This window comes from Canis lupus, chromosome 5 (genome assembly GCF_011100685.1).
Source record: "Canis lupus familiaris isolate Mischka breed German Shepherd chromosome 5, alternate assembly UU_Cfam_GSD_1.0, whole genome shotgun sequence".
NCBI classification, from domain to species: Eukaryota; Metazoa; Chordata; class Mammalia; order Carnivora; family Canidae; genus Canis; species Canis lupus.
In genome coordinates, this window is record NC_049226.1 from 28807180 (window position 1) to 28827712 (window position 20533).

At 38.8% G+C, this 20533-nt stretch overlaps 1 protein-coding gene across 6 annotated transcripts in view; it reads right to left on the bottom strand.

The window, feature by feature from the left end:
* Positions 1-20533, bottom strand: part of DYNC2H1 (dynein cytoplasmic 2 heavy chain 1) — a 339419-nt gene that overhangs the window by 278367 nt on the left and 40519 nt on the right. For all 6 annotated transcript variants that reach the window (XR_005359403.1, XM_038536341.1, XM_038536343.1 and 3 more), the window contains exons 25-36: positions 20010-20180; positions 19254-19636; positions 17690-17822; positions 17471-17588; positions 15060-15172; positions 12729-12848; positions 8999-9149; positions 6963-7168; positions 5721-5903; positions 4714-4896; positions 2911-3134; positions 2078-2193 (exon numbers count right to left, since the gene is read on the bottom strand). Coding sequence is in view for 5 of the 6 variants with exons in the window: in XM_038536341.1 (XP_038392269.1) it covers positions 2078-2193; positions 2911-3134; positions 4714-4896; positions 5721-5903; positions 6963-7168; positions 8999-9149; positions 12729-12848; positions 15060-15172; positions 17471-17588; positions 17690-17822; positions 19254-19636; positions 20010-20180 (2101 nt within the window). In the remaining variant the exon portion in view is untranslated. The remainder of the gene's footprint in view (positions 1-2077; positions 2194-2910; positions 3135-4713; positions 4897-5720; positions 5904-6962; positions 7169-8998; positions 9150-12728; positions 12849-15059; positions 15173-17470; positions 17589-17689; positions 17823-19253; positions 19637-20009; positions 20181-20533) is intronic.

Here is a 20533-nt window from a genome sequence, read left to right on the forward strand (position 1 = left end):
CTGGAAACCTGGGATCGAATCCCACATCGGGCTCCTGGTGCATGGAGCCTGCTTCTCCCTCTGCCTATGTCTCTGCCTCTCTCTCTCTCTCTCTATCATAAATAAATAAAAATTTAAAAAAAAAAAACGTTAAAAAAAAAAAATCCAAATAGAGGGACACTTGGGCAGCTCAGTCAGTGAAGCATCTGTGTTCAGCTCAGGTCATGATCTCAGGGTCCTGGGCTGAAGCCCCACATCGGGCTCCCAGCTCAGTGGGAAGTCTGCTTCTCCCTCTCCTTCTGTGATCTCTCTCAAATAAATAAATAAAATCTTGAAGAAAAAAAAAAGTCTGAATAGATAATTTCACAGGATGTTTTTCTATGCTGACTTATTTTCAGTGTTTTAACTTAGTTTTGTTTTTTTGTGGGGTTTTTTTTGGGGGGGGGGGATTTACTTTAACTGAAAGAGAGAGGGCACTTAAGTGAGGGGAGGGCCAGAGGGAAGAATCTTAAGTAGACTCCCTACTGAGCACAGAGCTGAACTGGAGCTTGATCCCAGGACCCTGAGATCATGACCTGAGCCAAAATCAAGAGTTGGACACAACTGAGCCATCCAGGTGCCCCTAACTTAGTTTTTAATAGTAATCTAAAGAATTGAATATTTGGCCCTTCATAAAGGCACACATCCATGGGTGGGAGAATCATTTATTTTATACAAATGGGGGGAAAAAAGGTGTTAAAAATATAATAACATATCATGAGTCTGATCTGAATAGATCATTCGATAAACACATAAATAGGGAAGAAGATACAAATCTTATTTAACAGAAGAGTTTCAAATAATATTTGCAGATATTCCTCCCTCTAAGAAATGGAGCTTAATCCTTGCCTGCCTACTTTGAAGGTGAGCTACATTTAGTAACCAGCTTCCAAAAAGGATAGTAGGAAAAGAGGAAAACAGTAACTATACAGTTGTTATTACAGCAGAGAAACCTAGCAAATACTAAAATAATACTAAGATAATACTAAAATAATAGATAAAGGTGAATATCACCAGTGATGTCACGTGGTCATTATGCACCCACTGATACAACATGCTAAGACCAGCCCTTCACCTCTCTGGTGTTCTTTCTAAATGTTCAGAATCCAGTCTCATCATGCAAGAAACATCACGACAGAACCCAGACTGAGCAAGAGTCTACATGACATGTGACCTGTACCCCTGAAGATTGTAAGGGTCATGGAAACAACACAAACGGACTGAGAAAGTGTCACAGAGCCCAGGAGAGTATGGACACACAAGTAAATGCAATGAGGCACCCTGGCCTTGATCCTAGACCAGAACATGGGCCATTAATGATAAAACAGGTGAAATCCAAATGAAGTCTGGAGGTTAATAGTAATATTAACCTATTAACCTCAGTTTCCTAGGTTTGACAAATGTACCGCAGCAAATAAGAGAAAACAATGGGAATACCATCTTTGTAACTTTAAATCTAAAATTATTCTACAGTTAAAGGGTATTTTTTGTAATCTTAAAAAAAAAATTTTAAAGGGTATTTTTGCTTGGTATACTAGCTCTTGGGAAGAGAAAATTCCTATACATTTCTATGGCTCTTGTTCTCAGACGAAAGACACTCTCAGGCTCTGCTTCAGAACCTATAGAAACTGGGGCCCAAGGGTCAACATTGGTGCTTTAATAAGGCTCTTGGTGATTCTAATGGAGAAATGTTTCTATTTTCTATTTCTAAATCTAATGTTTCTATTAACACCAAAGATTGAGGAGGAGCAGGCTACACTATTCCTCTATCTATCACAACTGTTTAGTATTTAACACACATGTAAAAGTTATGATAGGACATTGGGTAAGAACCAGGGAAAATGTGAATAGAGTACGGACTTTAGTTAAACATAGCATCAATATTGGTCCACTAGCTGTGACAAATGTAGCATTCTAAGAGAAGATGTAAACAACAGGAGAAATTAAAGGCCAGGGATTCAAACACCATCTGTATTTATAACTTCTCTATAAATCTAAACCTGTTCTAAGTTAAAGTGTATTTTAAAAAACAAGATTGTATCTGAATAACAAATCCTACCATTCTGTTTCATGCCAGTTTTCTTCAGCTGCCTAAGAAGGCCTCCACTTCCTCTAAGAACTGTCTTCAAGGCTCGCAGACCCCAGTCATAATGTTGCTGAGGCGTCAAAAGTTCCCTTAAACAGACACGGAAATTGCAAAGCATCAGACAGAAATTATCTTTATCACTCTACTTAAAATGCAGAATATAACCACAGACACATAGAAAGCAGTGTTGATAGTTCACTAATTCCTGTAAAGGACCCAATCATGTAATATGATTTGTCCAGTAAAACACTGAAGAAAGAGGACTCCCAAGGATCAGGGCTAACTGTCATGACCTGGCTGATGACCTTCCTGAAGACACTAAATGACAAGCACCTGTTATCCCTCAACTATTCTATCAATCCATCTGGCTTTCAGTTTCTGGCACTGCAGCTCTCACCAGCTCTTAATAGGAACCGGAATTCTAGGTCACCCAAAGAACCAAAAGAACCTAACAGTCCATTGCTATTACTAGAAATAAGACATAAGAAAAATCGTGGAAGATTCCCTCCAAAGAACAGGAGGTTTTGAAGGTCCTGCTGATAAATCCTTTCAATTAACATCATTTAGCTGGAGCACCTCAATAAAAATACTTTGCAGAAAAAAGGGAGATCAAATTAATAGCATTTAAGGAAGATAAATCGTTCTGAGTCAGATGTTTTATTACTCAAACTAAGATCTTCCCTATCAATACCTTAAGTACAATATAATCCCCAATATGAAAATCACTGAACAGGTAAATAGGTCAGTAATCCATAAACAATCATTGGAACCAAAAACATAAGTATATTTAAGAGAGGAAAACTCACCTGGATAGATTGAAGATAGCTACCAATTTTCTGCCCAAGACTTTGGCATCTTTGAAGCCTTCTGAATACAGAATAACTTCTGCAATAAGCTCATTGTCTGGACGAGACATGGCTACTGGCCGGAAAAGCTGTTTCAGATTGTCAGGCAACTTTTGTCTTCCTCCATAACCTTTTCCAGCAGGATTCATAGTGATAAAAATTCCAGAATTGGAATTTATTTCTACCTGAAATGTTAATTTGAAATATAGGCAGCATATATTTTAACTGTAGATAAATATTTTAACAGATAATAGACAATATATATTTTACTGTACATATTTCTACACACAAATCTTATACCTTGACAAAAGATAACTGCTAACGAGCTATGCATCTCCCTACTGAATATACAATAACTCCCTTAGGTACAATATTTACAAAGGTCCCTTATATCAGTCCTACAAGGCAGGAATTTTGAGCATCTATTTCTGTCTGTGCTTACAAAATGCCTCCATGTATCAGGCTCTTTGCTGGGTACACAGAGACAACGCAACTGTGACCCGAAGTCACTAAGAATTTATGCTCTTCTGGAGCTTCCAGTCTACAGGCAAGCTCAGTGTGATTAATGCTTTAACAGGAAGAGCAGACCATCACAAGAGCACCCAATAGGAGCACTTTCAACAGCACACTTTGAGCCAAGTCAGAGTGTGCAATTAAGTACCTAGAGAAAAAAAGAAAAAAGAAAAAAGAAGAAAAAAAATCTGACTATAAAGGGAAGAAAGGAGAAAGAGAAGTGGCTGGAAAGACAAGTGAAGGGAAGGTTTGTTTATGTTTTAATTATACCAAATATTATAATATTATTTCATCTGACGTCATATGTCATTAAAAAGGAAAAGATGTGATTACATTTAAAAGCCAATGAAGAACAGGTAGAAAAGGCTGAAACTGTAACAGAGGGCCTAACAAAGACAAGGTCCCTGGGAGGAGATCTCAGAGCAGAAGCAGAAAGCTTAGTGCTGACTTGGAGAAAAAACCCCTCCCTTGTCAGAGGAGGAAAGGAGGGAAAACCTCAGTGTATAAGAAAAGTTAATGTTGATGGCAGAAAAGTAAAAGCTTATCAGTTTCTCTTTTCTTTATAAAGAGGTTAAGCATCATGTAAGTAACAGGTTAATAATTCATAATTGATCTTACTTCCCTGCCCTCCCCTGAAAAACCTATCCTGTGAAAACGCTATTATGGATTAGAAGATCGTTTCACACTTCTTTTAACTTTCAGTGTTTTCAACATGATACCTTCTATAGGGAAGCCTACACTTTCTACAAATAAGTTCAAGTTCTCATGATATGGGTACGTATCTCTGATGAGGAAAAGGAAGGACCAGAAACACAGTTAAGTACTCATGTTGTCAGACTCATACAGAACAGTGATCAAAAACACAACCTTCAGAATGGAACCAACCCAGTTCAGTTCCCAGCCCACTACTTATTCTGCTTTCCTTATCTACAAAGTGGAAAACACAACAGTACCTACATCGAAAGATCATGAGTACCAGCGAGACAATCCCCAGAAGCAGCCAGCACAGAGTAAGTGCCCAGGACAGGTTAGCAGCTGTCATTATAAATGAATTATTCAGTACTGAAAGTCTGATGGTGAACGGTAAAGTCAGACCAAAACTGGGTGAGAAACTTTAGACAATTCACAGGTACAAAGGCTGAACACAGAGGTCACACATAGGGGTGCCAGGAAAAATACCAAGTATTTGCCTGAGGAATGCAAAGTTGTAAAACATATCTGAATTTTTTCAATTCCCAACATATTCCGTACCTCCTTGCCAAGCAGTTCACACACAGTTCTATGATTCTTCAAAGCATCCTGAATTGTCTGGATCTGCATAGACACTGCTGACAATACAGATTCTTCCAGTCTATTGAATTCATCAAAACAGCCCCAGGCCCCACACTTCACTAAACCAACAAAAATTCGTCCCATTGATTTCACATCAATGCCCTAAAAAATAACAGCAAAAATTAAATCCGTTAAAAAATAATTAAGATCCCTAATAATAAATTAATACTTTGACATTTACAGATAAGGTAATTTCACCCATCTCTACCTCTTTTGCTCTCTTTTAAGTACAGATTAAATAGCTACCCTCTGCAGAGTGGTTTCAAAGAATAAACAAAATAATTGATGTAAAAATGTTCTAAACAGTACACAGAAAAAAAAAACAGTACACAGAACTAAATAGATACGAGATTTTGTTTTAGTTATTCTTTAAGTGGAAATACACATTCGACACAAAATGTTTAGAAAATGATAATTGCAAAATGAATTTTTTTTCTCTTTTCTGTTCACTATTCTCCTTACTAAAAAAACATTTTCCTTCCCTTCCCCTATGTTCATTTGTTTCTTAAATTCCACATACGAGTGAACTCTGGGAAACAAACTGAGGGTCGTTGGAGGGCAGGTGGGAGGGGAGACAGGGTAATAAGGGGACAGGCACATGATGTGAGTAACACTGGGTGTTACACACAAATGATAAATCACTGGCCTCTACCTCTGAAACTAATTTAAAAAAAAAAATTTCTACCCTCTAATATAATCCTCCATTCTGTATTCAAAATTATTTGCACTAGTTCCCTTTAGAAAAGTTCTGAGACTATCCTCTCTGCAACATCTCTCCATCTCACTGTTCAAATAAAACAAATTCTGTTTTCAAGTGATTCAAAAATAATGTGACTTTGAAATAGGGTATTTCTATTTTAAGTACACAAATCCTAATCTAAACTCAACTCACACACGATTACATAGTTGATAATTACGCATTCTACCTCATCACAGTTAAAAACTAGAACTTGTCTTCCCAGAAGTCCGCCTAAGGCCTTCACAGATTCAGTTTTCCCGGTTCCAGCTGGCCCATAAGGGTTCCCCCCGAGGCCCATCTTCATGGCTTGCGTAAGAGTCAGGTAGCACTTGTCTGTCAGCGGCGTGTAAACCAGCTTGGGAGCATTGCCCTACATGAGGGGAACATAAAGTTTCAATATTTGTGCTTTATTCAACCTCACAAACATGTGGCTGTGCGGCTATTTAAAAAGCTAAAAAGGCAACAAAAAAGTTAAAGCTGTTAACCAGAAAAATATCTACAATACGTTTTTAGTGGAAGAAACTTGTTAAAGCACAAACTGAAATTAAACTTTGTTAACACCAAGCATGTAGTTTACTCCGTCCTCAACTGACATATCGTAAGGTTTTCCAAATAGTCTCTCAAGTTCTTAATAATGGTACAAAGATGTGCTACTAAGGCTAAGAAATCCAAAACTATCTTATACAACAATCTTGTATTTAAAAATTCACGTAAATTAATTTCCTGCATCTTAGGATCTTTATATATCAGAACCATTTTAGAGACTCAAATGTAATTATTTTGAAAAAATTCCTTATGAAATTAATAGAAATTTTGAGAACTATTTGAATTTACAAGTTTTAGGGAAAATAGACTCCAATTCCAGCTACAGTTAATAGTTTTTCCTTAATTTAGGTAGACAGATTTGGGTCTCAAAATACACTTTATCAACATAATCGTCTAACATTCTGATGACTGACTCATTATGATGGGACAAGGCACAGAGGATGCAGTCAGAATTTTTTTAAAACAGGTTACATGAGCTAGGTTATTTGTTTGAAAAGTCTCATCTCGCAAACTGAGAACATTAAGCAAGCATCTTTGGGCGTGGTTGCAGTGGTACCAAGCTTGACCATGAGTGAGGAGGCATGGGCCAGACAGCAGCCGTATTCCATTCTCCCTGGATCACAGAGAGCTGCATTAAACATTACTCTAAAAAAAGGAACATTCACAGAATTCAGTACAATACTGTCACTGTTGTAACTTTCTATAAGTATTTCTCTGATATAACATCTTCTTAGTTATGATGAAACAGAAGACAGTCACACAGAAAAAAAGTTCTTAAAAGTTACAACTAAAATAAAAATAATTCTGTCAACCAATAGCAAATTTCCTTTAAAATAAATAATTTCAACTGGAAAAAATAAAACACTTTTGCTACCAATCCTACCTGATACTCATAAGTATACTGAAGTTCAGAATCCACCATTTGTACATAACATGTGTGATCACTTTTCATATAAAATCGGACTTGTTTTTTCCAGGTCCAGTCATCAGTTGTATGAACCTGAACTTGGTTTAGCTGCTTCACCACATCAATATTATGAATAATATCAAGAATCAGTGCTTTGAGCTTAAGTTCCAGAATGCCAGACTCTGTATGCAAATTAAAATATTTGGAGAAAATGTTAGCTTGGGACTTATTTATTATATATGCACAGATTTTTTAATGTATTTAAATAGTAATTTCATAATACATTTGAATTATACAGTAATATAAATCATACAAATCAAAATATGTCAAATCCACTGGTAGGAAATAAGAATTTTGAGTATGAAAATGAAAGCATCAAAATTCAGTGAGAGAAGGGTTCCAGTTCCTGCAGCCTGTTTCTCCCCGAACGCAAGTGTAAAACATGGACCACATGTACTTGAGTGTTATTTAGGAGTCTGGCAAGCAAAAATATCAGGCAAGTTGGGGAAGATCTGAATGAGAAGTGCCCCCTTGTTCGGTTTTTGTTCTCCTGTTCCCTAGAGTGGGAGTCTGTGCAGCTGGATGGCCAGACCCATGCAGTCAGCTCCTGGTGAGGCCCACAGCTCAGGTGTGAGGAGCAGAAAAGGAGACTCCTGGGAGCCACAGCTTCAGCAGGAGAGACCCAGAGGTGCCTAAAACCCAGAGGGAAGTGAACCTTCCTCTGCAATCAGAGACCCTGGGGTCCCAAGAGGGTAGGACAAACCCTGCCCGCTCTCTCCCATCAGCCAGTCCGAGACACAGGCACCAGCATGGAAAGCAAGCATGAGAGTAGAGCCTATGAGAGGCAGCATTCTGGCCAGGAGAGCAGGACAGGAACCCAAGCAAACTCCAGCCTCCTGGAAGGAGCATGGGCACAAAGGGCTCTCCCTCCCTGGGCTCCCCTCCTTAAGCCTTGAAGCTTTCCACCTACCATCAAACCAAAGACTCTGAGAGCTGGCCACTAGATGGCACACACGTGAAGGGGATTTCATTATATTACTGAAATGTAATCAGTGGTGTAACCTTGACAATCCTGCACATTACTCAATGACTTTTACAAGAGAACTGACACCAGAACCACAACCCAGGAAGGCTGGCTGGAACCTGAAGCCGGAACCCAACAGGATCAAGTGCTAACAGAAAACATCAACATTATTGGAAGGATTTAAACAAGACCCAATACTCATAATACAATATTCAAAATGTCCAAGATACACTCCCACATCATCCGATATACAAAGAACCAAAAACATACTTAAGACAGTGAAGGGGAAATAAAGACATTCTCAGATGAAGGCAACCTGTAGGAAGGAATTCACAGTCAGCAACCCGCCTCTAAAAGAAGTGCTGGAGGCACCTGGGGTGCGCAGTGGGTGAAGCTTCTGCCTTCAGCTAAGGTCATGATCTCAGGATCCTGGGATGGAAGGAGCCCTCTATCAGGCTCCCCACTCAGCAGGAAGTCTGCTCCTCCTTCCCTCTCTGTCCCTCCCCACTACTCATTCTCTCTCTCTCAAATAAAGTCTTTAAAAAAAAAAAAAAAAAAAAGCACTTAGGACGTTCTTCCAACAAACAGCAGGGAAGTGGGAGCATCAAAATGAAGGGGAACAGAAATGGTAAGCATCCAGGTAAACAGAGCAGACTGCTCCTCACAAGCCCATTAAATTATGTTTGATGGCTGAAGGCAAAAATGCAATCTCAGAGTTTTCAGTGCATTTAAGTGTGACATAGAAGACAGCAGCTACATAGAAGAGGATAAAGAAACCTGTACGGTGGTAGCATGTCTACATTTGTCTAAAGTAATAAATTACTGATTCTAAGTACAATATAAAAGCAGGCATATTGTAATTCCTAAGCTAACCTCCGAAATAGGTAACTGGTTGATATAGTCAAAATACATAGGTAAATTAAGACAGAATAACAAGAAAAAATTCAAATAATCCCAAAGCAAGCAGAAAAGAGAACGTTTTTCATACCAGTGTTCCCTGGATCCTCAGAACTTGTATCAATGCTGGTATAGTACTCTAGCTTCGTCACCAGCTGTGTTTCAATCTGATGAAGACTATGGTCTTTGATAGCATTTTCTACATCTTCAGTGAATTTAATCTGCTCTGCCAAACATAGTATCTAATGAATAAAGAAAAAAGTTATTTTTAAAAGGTAAATTTACTAAAAATTGTTCATAAACTTAAGGAAAGATACCTTTTTCTAGATTTCGAGTTGTGTACTGGATCTCTATCAGAATATGTGGTACAGCCAAGCTTACTAAGAACTCATCTCATACTACTCGCCTCCACATCTAGTTTCTGATTCTAGATCCCACCAAGCTCACTGTAACCGAAGAGGCTTTGTACTTTCTCCTCCTGACTCTCTTCTTTATAAATGGCTTTTCAAGAATGCAAAGGTATCAGCATATGATGTACTCTATTTAGTAAAAGGGTAATATTCTAGCATTCCAAAATAATCTTAGGATACCACTGAAGTCTAAAATTTCAAAATTCCAATTTTATCTTAAATTAAGCTCTGTCTTAATCCTTCAGTCTAATGCCCATAAACAGAAACTAGCTTTAGTTAAGGAGCGATATTCTCATATTTACATAAAACATGAAATGTTAACACTGCTTGAAAGGCTTTCTAATATAGTACCAATCTAGCACAGTTACTGATAAAGCCATTACACATATAAACACTAGCCTTTAAAAACTTATAAAATACTTTAATAGGGCAGCCCGGGTGGCTCAGCGGTTTAGTACCTGCCTTCAGCCCAGGGTATGATCTTGGGGTCCTGGGACTGAGTCCCACATCAGGCTCCCTGCATGGAGCCTGCTCCTCCCTCCGCCTGTGTCTCTGCCCCTCTCTCTCTCTCTCTCTCTCTCTCTCTCTCTCTCTCTGTGTCTCATGAATAAATAAATAAAATCTTTAAAAAAATAGTTTAATAGAGTTCTTAGATGAATGCGGAAAACCAATATCCTCCTTTAAACTAAAGACACAAGGGGCATGCCTGGGTGGCTCAGTAGTTGAGCGTCTGCCTTTGGCTCGGGTCATGATCCTGCGATCAAGTCTGGCATCAAGCTCACCATGGGGAGCCTGCTTCTCCCTCTGTGTGTTTCTCATGAATAAATAAATCTTAAAAAAAAAAAAAGAAAACTAAAGACATAATCATATAAAACTACTAAACCTACTGATCAATTACTATGGGATAGGTTTTTTCTGATATGTATTTTTCAGCAGCCAGATGAATATCATCAAATGCCTCTACTTATCAGATTAATTAGTTATCTTTGTACATATTTTATAACTTTGCACAGCAGGCTAAGCTGCTGTCTTGATCTAACTTAAGACATTGTATTAATATATTATCAAAAACACTGTATGTATATCATTGTATAAAGTAGCATTAAATTTTCTTTAAAGTAAGAGAAACTCTTTCCAAGGCAAAGTCATCTCCCATAATTTGTGGGACAAATTCGCCAGTCTCTTTCATCAAGTATATGGGAAGCATTTAAGCAGATCCATCTCTCTGCTTTTTCAAAAAAAAAAAAAAACTTTTGCTCTTTAATTTTCAGATCAAAATGTTCACTTGCTACCTCCAAACTAATACTCTTATGTGTGAGTGTCCTTTCAGGCAATACTACTGGATTTCTACATTATAAATGCACATTGATAATCTCAGTTTTTAACAGTCTGCTATACAATTTCTGTGAGAGGCTAACAGAAACAGTAGTCAAAATACATTCTGGTTAATTCTCAAGTCACACTACCATTATAATTTCTGGTCAGGTGCTAATATTATTAACCTAAAATTAACCTAAAATCCAGCAGTCATTAACAGTGCTTTGCAAACATTTTACAATTTAACATTTTAAAATAAGTTGGCAATGAACATACCACTATAGCTTCTTAACTAGGTGCCTACAAGAATTGCTCAGAGTATACGGACAAAAGCAGATCTGAACCAAGATCTGTCAGTCTCTTTCCATTCAGTATGCTATCTCATTCCCAGATGAGAAAGTTCTTTTTCTACATTATTCTGGTCCTTACAAACCTGCCTCTAGAATCCTGAATGAACAGTCAGCAATAACTTGCACCAGATGTTCATGCAGCCAGGGATACTTTTCAGTCCCCTTACATGAACGCTCCTGAGATAATTTTTCTTAGCATTAACTGCTAAGACACTAGAACTCTGTTTTGGTTGACAATGAACTACTCCTACTTTTCATAGTTCATGTTTTTTTTTTTTAATTTTTATTTATTTATGATAGTCACAGAGAGAGAGAGAGAGAGAGAGAGAGAGCGCGCGAGAGGCAGAGACACAGGCAGAGGGAGAAGCAGGCTCCATGCACCGGGAGCCCGACGTGGGACTCGATCCCGGGTCTCCAGGATCACGCCCTGGGCCAAAGGCAGGCGCCAAACCGCTGCGCCACCCAGGGATCCCAGTTCATGTTTTTATGGAGACAATGAACTACTGCTATGTTCTGTAGTCCCTGATTTCAGCTAGCTGCTTGCAGGTCCCAAGGTTGGTTGCAGGGCTCAGATCCAGCAGCTTCCCTCCACTGCCTGTAGCTCCACATGCAACTCCTGATACAACTGTCATTTCCCCAGTCAATCGCTCTGCAATACTTCCCTCTGGACATTTTGTAATATTTTGTCTTTTGTTCTAAGTTCACTGAAATCCTACCTGGAAGTTGACAGGAATAGGGAACATTTCCAGAAGTAATAAAGCAGCTTACCTCTGACTGCAATGGCATTATTGTGCATTGATGATTACTCCTCATTTCTTTAGGAGCTTAACAAGAATTTTTAAAACATAGTTTGATTCAAAATGCTAGAAGATGCAAATGATATGAATAATACAATGGCTAAGAAACTAAAATATTAAAGTGTTCTAACTTCTCAAGCTTTAAAAGAACCAATATAAGACTTGTTCCAATAGCTACTGAATGGTTTAATCTGGAAAGCATATAACCTCGAGCAGTCAAGTAGATCTTCCTGTGAGAGATCACAGAACACCTCAAAGGCCTGCCTTTACAATCCCTAAGAACCTATGTCCCTGATGTCCATTACCTCAACCAGCAGCGAAACAAATCCCAAACAAGGCAGGATACTTAACACAAGTCTGACCACTACACTTGGGTGACATCTGGAACACATTCTGTAAGCTATGCATCCACAGTAGGGTGTTTCTGGTGTGGGTTCCATGAACGCTGAGCTGCGGGAAGTCCATACCCCACTGTGCAAACTAGTCCTCAGCTTCCCTGCCCCCTCCCAGGTCAGTGCCCTGCCTCTACATCCTGCTAACCTCCTGCCAGCACCAACCTCTTGTGGGCTCCAGGACTCTCAAGAGGGAGGCATGGGAATGCAGGTCCCCAGACTTCCCACCAAGCATGCACTTATGTAGAACAGGAAGCCCCCCCTTTCATCCCTCACTGGCCTGAGTGACCTTCATCTCAGATGCCTTCCCTTGAAAGCATCTAAATTACAGCAAACTCACAGAGCTATAGAAGAGAATTTCACTATCGTGCTGTCCTTCCACCACATTTTACAACAGTTGCAGGAACAGAGACCCAGAAGCTAAGCACTTGGTCAGTATTAAATGCTAATCAGAGAGAGAACCAAGATGCCAGCTGTCTGAGCCTGCCTGCCTCCAGGTCAGGGATCTTCCCACAGAACCAGGCCTACCTACATTCCAGATATAAGCCCTCTTACCTGTGAAGGGAATAATGAGGGGTCGATGGAACCCTGACAACTTCGTCCAGCAGTAACACATTCTAACAACAACTGTTTCAACGTTTGCTTCATTTCCAAGGCTAAATCATTTAACCAGGTCTGAAAATAAAATGAAAAATAATATACACAAAGGGCACATGAAGGGCTCAGTTAAGCATCTGACTCTTGTTTCTGGCTCAGGTCATAATCTCGTGGGTTGTGAGATGGAACCTCGCATAGGCTCGTCACTCAGTAGGAGTCTGTGATTCTCTCCCTCTGCCTCTCCCACCCAATCACGTGCTCTCCCTCTATCTCTCAAAATAAATCTTTAAAAATAAAAATACTACTATACATAAGTTATAAAACAAATCAACACTATGGACTGACTCCACTGATTTCAAGAGATGGGATTATAATTTCTTATTGACTCTCCTACTCCCAAAATGTGTTATATGACATACAGCAATGTATTTTATTAATGAAGGACTTAGGGGCACCTTGGTGGTTCAGTTGGTGAAGCGTCTGCCTTTGGCTGAGGTCATGATCTCAGGATCCTGGGATCCAGCCCTATATTGGACTCCCTGCTCAGCAGGGAGTCTGTTTCTCCCTCTCCCTCTGTATCTCCCCTTGTTCATGCTCTCTCTGTCAAATAAATAAAATATTTAAAAATAAATACATAAAGGATTTAAATAATTTGAGGAACACAACTTTTTCACCTCTTGGGGTGATGGTTAAGTGTGAAAATTCATAAATGTATAGTTAGCTATCACTGTCATCATCTCTACAAATGAATATGATACGAGTAAAGAGATCCTTCATTTCAACATTATAAGAAATCAAATAGATAGCCAGGCTGATGAATCAGAGTCACAGTGACTGGCTCAGTCTCTGGGCTCATGCTATCCTGGTGAGCTCACATTCAGAAAGCCTCAAAGCAAGAAGGGATTGCTTTATTAGGGTGAGTTCTATTATTTGGGGAGCTAAGATGCATCTTTAATTTTGTTTCAAGGTCAAAATAATACATTTTTCACTTTATTATAGATAAAATAATAAAGTTAACTGAAGTTAACATAATAACAATAACTGATAAAAGTAGCAATGAATATTTATTAATCAGAATTTTAAAAGACTCTAGATATGCAATAAAATATAAGTGCAAAACCTACAACGTTAAATAGCTTTTCATCATAATTTAAACTCTAAGTTCTAGACTTTTTCACCTTTAGAGCACTTTCCAGTATACAAACAACACGAACTTCAACTACCTAGCTCAAAAGCCAGGGAGGTAAGGCAATAAGAACCTTTCTGAGCAAGGCCACAGACACCTGCTCTACTAATCCCAGCCAGCTTCCAATTTTCCTCTGCTGGCAAAGCTGCTCCAGACCAACTGCCAAAACCTATGCTCTTCCTCTCTCCCCTCATCTGGTCCCAACAAAACCACAAGAAACGCAAACAACAACAAAACAATCAAACTCTTCACCAAACACAAACATAGAAGCTACTTAATAAATTTGTGTTTTCAATCACCTGACTTAGGTGATGAACTTCTAATAAAATGATGAGGCCTATCAAGGAACAGAAATTTTGCTAAATTGTATAGATACGTGTATGATAAGGCATGGGCCCCAACTGTTGGCTGGAAGATCATTCTGGTATGTGAAAATTACACTTCAGTGCAATACAATCTCTTGCTGTCTGGCTGTAACTGTACAGTTGTTTTAGGTCTTTGATGGATCATTTCCAAGGCTCCAGGACCAAATAATCAATAGTAGCCCTATAAATGCATTAGTTGTAAACTTACTTGTTCACCTAAATCATCTTATATAAAATCATACACAACACATTTTGAGAGTATGAGAGTCAATAAGAAATTATAATTCCATCTCCTGATATGAACCATTTTATACAAGTACCTATTGAACACATATGCCCCAAACACTATCTAATGCACTTAAAGGCAGTCATCTCATTTCATCTTCCATAGACAGACTTTGCAATAGACAGTAAGATGGGCAGTAAATTGGATATTTTACAGATAAGAAAGCTGTGATTCTAAGTCATATAGCTAATAAGTTGAGGAGCTGAGATTAATATCTAGGCTTTACAATTCCAAAGCAAAGGTTCTTTTCATAATTACATGTTGCCTTCCAAAGACTAAAAATCCACAATCTCTTCAATATAAAATCATCCTGAACCTAACAGATCATTTTAAGATATGAGCAGTTTCCTAAAAGGCCTAAGTTAACCCTAAAAATTTACTAAATTGTTTTTGATACAAAGTTCATACAGTTCATTCTTTTTATTTTCATACCTGAAAAAAGAATCACTTACCTCTACATTATTAGACAGAAGAATTTTATTTTTAAAAGGTACAACTTCTCCCTCTAAAGACTTCATTGCAGTTATATGTTTTGATTCTTCATCAAAGCACACACTGTTAATACCTATAACATAAGAGAAAAATTAAAATACAAAAAGATTGAAGATGTAATTATTAAATAAGATACAGAGTTCCCACAGTGTACAATATGTACCTCATAATACATACTATAACATATCAGAATTATGTTAATTCTCCTATACAACAGAATAGTTTTTCCTAGTCAAAAATTGAAAACAACCCAAATGCCCAACAACAGGTGAGTGAATACACTGGTCTATTCAAACAACAGAATACTACTCAGCAAGAGTAGTATTGGCATAAAATGTAGTTGTAGGTACCTCAAAAACATGATGATGAGCAAAACTAAGGCCAGACACAAATGAGTGCCTCACAACACACACTGATGATTCCCCTAATGAGACAGAAGGCAGGAAGAAGGGGGACAGCAGATGAATTTCCCTTCCCCAGATGTGCACTTCATTTTATGGTATGCAAAAATACTTTAATACACTATCCAATTTTGATCTTCACAAAAATCCTTTAAGTTATTATACCCAATTTAAAGGAGGAAACTAAACTTCAGAGAGGTAAATTAGTAATGACTTACAGAGGCAGTTTTTTTTTTTGTTTTTGGTTTTTTGTGTTTTTTTTTAATAAATTTGGTGTTCAATTTGCCAACATACAGAATAACACCCAGTGCTCATCCCATCAAGTGCCCCCCTCAGTGCCCGTCACCCATTCACCCCCACCCCCCGCCCTCCTCTCCTTCCACCACCCCTAGTTCATTTCCCAGAGTTAGGAGTCTTTATGTTCTGTCTCCCTTTCTGATATTTCCTACCCATTTCTTCTCCCTTCCCTTCTATTCCCTTTCACTATTATTTATAGTCCCCAAATGAATGAGACCATATAATGTTTGTCCTTCTCCGATTGACTCATTTCACTCAGCATAATACCCTCCAGTTCCATCCACGTTGAAGCAAATGGTGGGTATTTGTCATTTCTAATGGCTGAGTAATATTCCGTTGTATACATAAACCACATCATCTTTATCCATTCATCTTTCAATGGACATCGAGGCTCCTTCCACAGTTTGGCTATTGTGGACATTGCTGCTAAAAACATCAGGGTGCAGGTGTCCTGGCGTTTCATTGCAGCTGTATCTTTGGAGTCAATCCCCAACAGTGCAATTGCTGGGTCGTAGGGCAGGTCTATTTTTAACTCTTTGAGGAACCTCCACACAGTTTTCCAGAGTGGCTGCACCATTTCACATTCCCACCACCAGTGCAAGAGGGTTCCCTTTTCTCCACATCCTCTCCAACATTTGTGGTTTCCTGCCTTGTTAATTTCCCCATTCTGACTGGTGTGAGGTGGTATCTCATTGTGGTTTTGATTTGTATTTCCCTGATGGCAAGTGATGCAGAGCATTTTCTCATGTGCGTGTTGGCCATGTCTATGTCTTCCTCTGTGAGATTTCTGTTCATGTCTTTTGTCCATTTCATGATTGGATTATTTGTTTCTTTGGTGTTGAGTTTAAGAAGTTCTTTATAGATCTTGGAAACTAGCCCTTTATCTGATACGTCATTTGCAAATATCTTCTCCCATTCTGGAGGCAGTTTGAATGCAAGCCTGCTGATCCTAAAAGCTCTCGCTGCTGCCTCCCACAGCCCAAATCACAGCTACAAAGGACCCGAAAACTACATAGAATGGCTAGTAAATACGTGTAAAGCACCAGAAAGTCAATACATTAGCCTTTTTCAGGCCATATGGTCTCCATGTCAATGACTCAGCTCTGCAGGAGCACGAGAGCAGCTCTAGACACACAGGCATGGCTGTGTTCCAACAAAACTGTGTCAGAAAGTCAGGCAGTGAGCCAGGTCAGGCCTGCAGTCTGCAGATCCCTGATGGTAGATGATGAAAATTTGACTTATTTGAAAAATATAGCCGTTTTCCAACAAATGGCACACGCTGAGAAAACAGTCATCGTTATTTTTATAGCAGAGTGCTAACCCTCCATGAGGACGTCATGCAGAAAACTTTACACTCCACCATGAAGAGGCCTGTTCTCCCTCACTCCACGGCCAGTTCCTTCTGCCCTCACATCTTCCTCCTAGCAAAGACTAACAAGTTCTTCAGAGCCCACCTTAGATGTTACCTTCGAGATACCCCAGGATGAAGCTAATGGGCTCCCCAGAGGCAGCTGGGCCAGCATAGGAAGTATTGAAAGTCCATCAATTTAGCAGGCAGTTGCTTCCACCAAGCTATGAATTCTTCTGGACGGTACAATGCACTCTCTGTTCAACAGGCTACCTTGGAGCCCAATGTTGTCCCTGGCATGTGTCAGAGAAATGTCAACTCTTACCAGCAAACAGCTTCTTAAGGTGAGACTGAATCACTGCTGGGCTCGTTGACTGGCCGAGGACCTCCAGCAGGTCATCGTCACCAAGGAAATAAAACCTGGGGAACGCTGAGCGTTTCTCCTGATACAGATACAAACAAGACAAGCTTTATCTTTTCAAATAAGTCACATAGTAAAAGGACTTTACAATTTATTATATAAGTATTTTTTAAAAAAACATACCTCCAAAAACTCATTTAATGACTTCTGACATCTTTGAAGCTGATCAAGTATTGTTAGCAGAGAATTTCTGATTCCTGCATGAGTAGTTAACATTGTAACTCTACTGTCTTTCTTGATATCAGCCATTATTGACCTACAGAAGAAAAAAAAAAGTTTTACCTCTATTTTACCAGATTGTAGCAGAAAGAGAAATATTGAGACATTTCTTTTTCTGCCTGCTTAGAACTAGAGGTAACACTATTATAACAGCAAAACATTATGCTTCTAAAAATGCTTAAAAAATAATGGTCCAGTGACAGAGAAAGATATTAAATATTTACTCAAATTTTTAAATAAAATTATGAGAAATGCTAAGGAGGAAAAGCACAAAGTATTTTAAAGCAGCTTGAGCAACCCTTAACCTATTACTTGAGAAAGTGATTAACGCTGCGATCTGGACAGTGAGTAAAAGCAAACGTCAGTGAGCAGGAGAGGAGGAGTCCATGAAGCAAACAGCAGCACAAAAAAAAAAAAAAAGGCTGCAGAAGTGGACAAGGAGCAAACAAGGTTTGATCCCTGGATCAATAGGAAACCAGGAAACCTCTCTGCACCCTGACCTAAGGAAATAACAAAAAGAAGCAATGAAACTTCACTGTAATAGACCACCCCAGCCACTGTGAATGCAGCTTACTGGAGAAGATGAGTGCCAGCCAAAGGATCGGGCCGTGGTCCGAGTGAATGACAAGCACTGAACCTCAGAGTAAAGGCAAGAGGAAAGACAGAAAAGATAGACTCAAATAGATCAAGTAGATTAGAATCAACCACTGTGGTAACTTCATGGATTTGGAGGCATCAGGGGAGGTCAAATATCCACCACACTCCTGCTTTGAGCAATTAGTTAGGCAGTACCAGTTACTGAGAAAGGAATGGGAAAGAGAAGAGATTCATGTAATGAGATGGACTCGTGAATCTAGTTTGTAGTCGTTGACGATACTCAGTATATTTGGAGCTCAGAAGAGAAAGATGGGCTAAGAGGCCACAGCAGGTGGAAAAGAACAAAGAGGCAGCCACGATCACCCACACACATCCCCATAATGAGACAAGAACCAGAGGCTGACACCAGGGGAGTGCCCAAACCTAAATGCTGAGGGAGGTCTGAGCACCAGGAACTTGAGCAGAAGGCCAAGGGACACTACCTTCAAAAGCCAAGGGAAGAGACTCTCCAACAAGAAATGCTGAACTCTGTAAATACTAATCAGAAGCAAACTAAGATGAGGCGTGAAAAATGTCCATCAAAATACAACAGGAAAGGAATGGGTGACCTCAGGAATAGCAGGTACAGACCAGTATTACTATCATCACCCTCATATCACAATAGGATCATTGTTAACTAACATCAGGTTGTGAAGTAGAGACAGAAATCAATTTGGTTCAGAAGTAAATGGCTGAATGAGAGAAAACAGCTCCTTAGAAGGATCCAACAGACAATACCAATAATGTAAACTTACACAGCTCGTGTTCAGCACCTCCTGACATGCAAGAAAAAACTGCCACACACGTGGATGTCTGATGTCGCTGGGCTTACCTGAAATCCTCATCAACTCTGTTGAAGCGCATCTGTTCTTTCGGCAATGCTCCACGGCCAAAAATGGGTTCCAGATACACCCACTTCCTCTGAATGTGGTTTAAATTCTGTAGGTATTCATCTAATTCTGCAAGTTTTCTTTCCCAAATTGACACTTTATCTTCAAACCCTTTATAATAAGGAGAATCCTTTAAGGATTGAAGAAGACATCTATTATCTCCAACTTGATTTACTATGTCTTTCCAGTCTTTAATCAGTTTGATAGTTCGACTTTGGCTGTCTTCATAATCAATCAAGGTAAATACTGCTCCAACTCCCCAAAGATCAAGTTCACGTAAAGCTTCTCTGATTGTAACTTCACCTTGTGCCCGACTATTTAAATCCTAATTAACACAAAATATCCATATTATTTCAACATTATGATATACATAAATCACAAAACACCAGTTCATAAGACGTATTTTTGTGTTTTCACAATAAGGAAAAACTAATAAGTGAATATATTTTACATGTAACTCAAGAGAATTACTAATATATCAAGAGGTATCAGATACTAAGCATCCAGGTTCACATAGTCAAAATATATATACAGTTCTGCCATATGCTTTTTACTCTAAAAAAGAAAAAAAAATTAAGAATCCATCACAAAACACAAAAATAGTTTGGTTTTGGGGGACCACACCCTGGACTGAAGGCGGTGCTAAACCGCTGAGCCACCCGGGCTGCCCAGGAGATATTTATAAGAGTGATTCTTACTTTAAGGTCTGATGCTTTGGCAACAATTGTATCCGCTACTCTGAGGAGATCACCAAACAGCAGTTTTTCCAGGCTAGTTCCCCGAGGGAGGCCAAGCAGACGAAAAAGATCAAGCCAGTGATCTGGGGAAAGATGCTCCCCTCTCACATACTTCAAAATAGGTATTACAGTCTGTTAAAAAAGACAGATACAGACATGAACATATATTATCAAAATGCAAATTGCTGTTTTATGATTAGCTATAAAAATATTGATTGCTCTATTATCTTATTTAATAACCTTGAAATCAAATTTTCAAATAGATTTGCATAAAATTTTTTGTTACACATTGCTGTGGATACATGCAAATATCCCTTTGTAGTTTGATCTATTTTAAAACATGACCTAAAATATTTCTATTTTTACTATTTAGGATACAACCTATATCCTAAATACACTAAATGACCCATATCCTAAATTGCACTAGCAGTTTGGTAGTACCAGTAGCACTAGGTATAAACACTCCAATTTGTAATGTTAAGCAA